Below are 5,214 nucleotides of genomic sequence, written 5' to 3'. Positions count from 1 at the left end.
CCATATATAAACCCAGAATTCTTTCAGACCAGCCTTGCTAAAGCAGTCAATGCCTAAAATCACAGCTGTGGCACCGGAGAAAGAAGTAGCGCAGATTAATGCATATATTCGCGTACGGCGAATGAACGAGAGACAATAGAAACCAATGGTAAGGCTAGAAATGAATGCTGCTTTATGCCCAGTCTCTACGAGGAGACCACCGGGTTTCATTAGGAGAATCCACATACTCAGGGAGAACCCGCCAAGCAAACACCCAAATCCTTCTGAAACCTCTTGGAAGGCCAAGGATATGCCCCCAAATACTGCACCCGTTGCTGTAGATGCAACAACAAAACCTCCTTGTACGGCATCGCTAATTGGAGGGTTCATGAGATAAATAATGAGAATCTAGGGAGAATGTTAGTATGTAGTGTAGGTTTCCCGTTGGAATTCAACGGACATACTGTAACACTAAGCGCGGATGAAAACCCCACAGAAAAAAATATTTGAATCCTTGTTAGACAAGTTAGCGATATTGGAAAGCAAGTGACAGTCGAAGAGATCTCAACCATATTTTTCTGATCCCAACCAACGCATAAATGCCTCCTGCTATGATAAGCACAACACCGGCAACGGATAACCCTGGAGTTATTCTCGGGCGGAGAGGAAGGAGGTTAGGGTCTGGCTCGGTCCCTACTTAGCATTAGCGTAGTCCTTGCATACTTGAACTGGAATGATTCACCGTTAAGAAAGGAAAGATCTGTGGGAAGAGGACTTTCGGTAGAAGTTGTATCATTTCCGCTCTTGCTTGTAGCGGTTGGATCTGGTTTAGACGTCGATTGAGTACCGGGTGCGGAGTTTGTTGCTGCCACATTTTCTGATAGCTTACTTGCAGCGTCTGTGGGCGATAATGTCACCGTGGGTGTGATTTTAGTTGGCTCTAGGGCACCAAAATTTTGTCTTTCAAAAATTTGAATCCCACCAACGCACGCGGGCCCCGTGAGGCTCATCGAGTAGAGGATTATGCATATGAAGCTGGCTCGCATGTTGAACTGCCGTCGGAAATTCGTGACAGCGAGGAAGAAAAAGCCCGCAGCTTATAACTCCTTAAGGAAAAATAAAACTCTTGAGGGTCACCCGAAGTTCAAAATAGCCAACGAATGAAATGGAAAACTAAATCATTCCGACATGAGTTCTAGGTAGTTATGCAGCCTTGAATGTTTAATTTCCATGAAGGTAGGACACCATTTCTAACATGCCCAGAAAGGCGCAACAAGATAGAAAATGCCGACGATCAAACATCACACAAATCTGAAGGTGTTTCGGGAACTTAGAGCTTTCTACCCTGTTCGATGTTGGAACTCGAGAGGGTCGAGTTCTGTTGATTTCTCATATATTCCCCTCAGAAGAAGCTGGAGAACGATCTGATCTGTTTCTTGGAACCCTCTGGTTAAATAGGGTCTAGACTTAGCCAACAGGGGAACCTGTTATGAAATCTCTCATTCCGGGATTTTCCTGCGAAGGGCTCCCAGCTTTCAGGGCAAAAAGCAGGATTCAGGGGAAAGGGATGCCAGACTGGCAGTCTGAGTGACGCGCATATCTTGCATGTTGCTGCCATCACCAACCGGCAGATTAAGAAACCGAGGCCAGCAGAGCAAACAATTATGGAACACAAGTAGGACAGGCGGGGAATAAAGGAGAAAACCGCCACCTCAGACATGATGGGAATGCGCCATCGAATCAAGTGTTGCTGAAACGTCCAGCCGGTTCCACGTAGCATAGAAATGGAAAATAGAAATGGCAACCTGTGGGCAGACAGGCTGGAGTAATGAACAACCCTCTAGCCACCAATTCCGGTGGGCTAGTTTGGAATTGACCAAGCGAGCATCCGACCATATGGGTTTATGAGTCGCATGGGTAAAAAACAGAGGGCGTCTTCATCCAGTTACTGCAGCCTACTCTAAGTCAAGATAATCAGTGAAGTCTTCAAAATTGGCCTGGAGTTGCGCAAGGGGTCAATCCAAACACGATGTGGCCCCACGTCCATTACAGATGGATTGACCAACCACCAGCCCAAAAAGCTAACTGTGATTGTGATACGCACACCCTATCATCACAATGTTATGCAGCCGTCCAAAAGCGGGTGAATCATATTGCTATGTTAGCGACTTTTGGTTGTTGGTGAAAGTGGTTGAGCGAAGGTGATTTTGATGACGCAGTGTCTTGACTAGTGAGCAGGCTCAAATTGACGTCGGTGACTTGAAAATCTTCGATTAGCAACATTCAACCAGAGCAGGGAAATCAACGGTTGATGATGATGCAGAGCAAATGGCTAGAGGGCTCAATTCCCGCATACGTCTGCCATACCTACCTGCATACGCCCGCATATCCAGGCTGTTGCGGCGTCCATTCCTCTGCTCGCAGTTGGATAACTACTAGTATAAAACGTGGAAGGATGTCCAAGGCTCGCGATGGAAAACTTTCGCTAAATCCTCAGCTAAGTTTCGGCGAAGATGATCCCCCGCAGCTCCCCTCTGATAGCGGCTCCCGCACGTTCCATCTCAAACTGACAGGTCATTCCATAGTCATGCTGTGCGACGCCTTCCACACCAACGACTTGACTTCAACCCAGTTATGTAAACGTACCTCAACACCTCCTGTAGTTTACCCTTCTCAGCGGGCCCTCCATAAACACTCAGCAATATTTTACAATTTTATCCTATACTATCTATTTTAGGGACGGACTCCTGAATAGAACTAACTCAGCTAATGGAGTAATAGGAAGATGGCGTTCTGTTCTTCGTGGTTATCTTGGTATCTTGGTCAAGATAGCAAAATACATAGGCATATCCTAGAGTGCATCCCTCTCATCTTATCAGAGAGAGAGAGAGCTTCTCGAGCTGATATTTCCTATAAAACTTTGCATCACACTGATGACATGACTGTGGTGTCCCGGAAAAAGAAAAGAGGCTTGTCTAGCCTGCTCAAATTTGAAAGCAGGGAACATTGAACTGCGCTTCAAAATGCCCGCAATGTGGTGCAGAGTCAATCTTTACCCCACTGTGTCGACCTTGGTATACTGACGCGATATTACACAAGGGACTGCCTGTTAAGTCCTCCTGGCTCCAGGACACCCAGAAGGACATTCGCCTCCAAGACGATTGAAGATTTCGTAACTTGCATTGTTCCACGCGTATCTGCTCCATCGGAAAATTTAGGATGGAGAAAAACATGCTCTTGCTGCTCTGTCTCACATTCCCAGGCTTCCTCCACTTCCTTGCTTGAGAATTTCACAACCAACACAGAGACAACGTTGTCTCCATGAGACAGACGCTCACATCCATATGGGCAGAGGCCCATCGGTGATGGTGATGCAAGCACGGGCTTCCCCCGCATCGATGACGCCCAGCATTATCGTATATCAGTGGACAAGAACTAGATGATAAATTCTCATATTTATAGACAGCACCTCTTCTATCAGCCTCCCCATAACAAAATCATAGAACAACGCGTTCGTCGTAATCGTTTTCTCGATGAGGATAATCCCGTGAGGCTTTTCACCAATGTCTCAAGATGGAATAACAAAATACTAAGCAGAAGTGGCAACAGCAAGATTATTATGCCACGCATGATTCCAGAGAAAATGTAACCCACCAGGCTCTCCCATTTGAAAAATGTCGCACAGTGGTACATGGAAACGAGGGGGGAAGCCTTTAAACAACATTTGTTACCGTTTACCTGGGGAGGCGATATCGAAACATCCTTTTCACCATGATGAGAGAAGCGGAAGAACAATATCCAGCAATCCTTTTGTATGGTGAAAAATGCAGGCAGAAGACCCACTTGTGCTACATAACTCGTAACTGCCAGTAAGCATGGTGAAGAAGGACTTCCGATCGCACACTGAATGATACTACCTGGTTATTTGACGAGAAACTCTGTACCTCGTGCAACCATCACCCCCTGTGTCACAGCCACTACGTTCAAACTGGTGGAAATGGTATATCCAACAACAGAATATGAAAAGCCAGAGGGCGGTGCATCTCGCTGAAGAATCTCAGATGATTCTGTCGTTCCGGCTGCGCGTTTGGAGACAGAATGTCTACCTAACACGCTCCACTCCACACACTCACACACACATTCATATGTACAGATACAGACTTAGCTCAAGTAATTTATATAGCCTGTAAGTTAGGAAATGTAAAGATCTATTTTTGGGAAACATAATGTGAATCAATTTCGCTGGACATTGTGAGATCAGTGGGCTTTGTTGAGGAAGCCAAACGGCCAGTTGAACTGTCATATGAGGTTTACCTCCATCCATGAGCAGTAAAATATCATACATTGCCTCAGGGTCGACAGGGGTCGTTCCTGATGGATACACCCTTCCCTTAGATTTCTTCGTGTGTTTGTCTCTTGTACCCAGGGAAACCTTCTAGACAAATCGGGTTTTCGCCTTGACGAAAACATGCGACTGTTAGCAGCTGCCACGGTATTTTGCCTTGCACGCATGACTAGCATCGAGCGGCAGCGACGCCAAAGGTAGAAGAGATAACGAAAAAAAGCCAAGAATATGCCGCTCGATGATTCAATAACTGGTTCTCCGGTAGGCAATGCTCCCATCAGCACCTCAGGATATCACAATGTGTTCACTGAAAAAAATTGACTCAGGGAGTTTGCACTGGAACCCCGGTAATTATTCGAGGAATTTAGAGTTGTTGGCGTGCTCTGCTATGGAGAAAAGCTCCAGGGAGCCGAAATCACCAACACAGATTTCTTGGGATCTCTGCCAGGGCGTGATTGTGGGTTTGACTATAACAGCGAGAATCAAGGCCATTCTAGTTCTAAGGCGACATCGATTGCTGCTAAACCCAGCTTCCTGCATAGCAGCAAGACATTGTCACGATGCATATTAGAACCAATGGCCCGTGGAAAAAGGTCAGTCTGAAGGATGCCATAAAAGCATTCTCGACTTTGGTGAAAGAGATGAAGAAAATCAGTCCAAACATGATTATACTGTTCAGGCGTCGTTATACTTCTTATAGGTTCTGTCCTGCCCCTGGGAGGATTGAGGATAATTCAAAACCCTAGGTCGAATCGTATGGAGCATACGTAAGAATAGTTTTTGCATATTCTAACTCCTCTCCAAAAAATAGTGCAAATAATTAATTCCCCATGAAGCCGTAAACCTGCAACAGGTTGCGGCAAGGTTGCCAAACAATCAAACAGCGCCAT

General features: G+C 45.9%; 2 protein-coding genes across 2 annotated transcripts in view; one reads left to right on the top strand and one right to left on the bottom strand.

The window, feature by feature from the left end:
* The window catches only part of HCAG_02977 (predicted protein), a gene marked incomplete at both ends in the record, with an annotated part of 4,088 nt that extends 3,063 nt beyond the window's left edge, over nucleotides 1-1,025 (bottom strand). The window contains 3 exons of the mRNA XM_001542756.1: nucleotides 228-387; nucleotides 569-621; nucleotides 869-1,025. Coding sequence (XP_001542806.1) covers nucleotides 228-387; nucleotides 569-621; nucleotides 869-1,025 — 370 coding nt within the window. The remainder of the gene's footprint in view (nucleotides 1-227; nucleotides 388-568; nucleotides 622-868) is intronic.
* A 3,527-nt stretch (nucleotides 1,026-4,552) lies between these two features.
* On the top strand, nucleotides 4,553-5,144 carry HCAG_02976 (predicted protein; the record flags this gene model as incomplete). The annotated part of the gene is made up of 3 exons (XM_001542755.1): nucleotides 4,553-4,585; nucleotides 4,867-4,917; nucleotides 5,136-5,144. 3 exons carry the CDS (start codon nucleotides 4,553-4,555, stop codon nucleotides 5,142-5,144), a joined length of 93 nt encoding a protein of 30 aa, XP_001542805.1.
* Between the last annotated feature and the right edge of the window lie 70 nt (nucleotides 5,145-5,214).

This window comes from Histoplasma capsulatum, genomic scaffold (assembly GCF_000149585.1).
Source record: "Histoplasma capsulatum NAm1 scaffold_2 genomic scaffold, whole genome shotgun sequence".
NCBI lineage: Eukaryota > Fungi > Ascomycota > Eurotiomycetes > Onygenales > Ajellomycetaceae > Histoplasma > Histoplasma mississippiense.
Note: the sequence above shows the minus strand (reverse complement) of the source record. Positions and strands in the feature narration are given on the sequence as shown.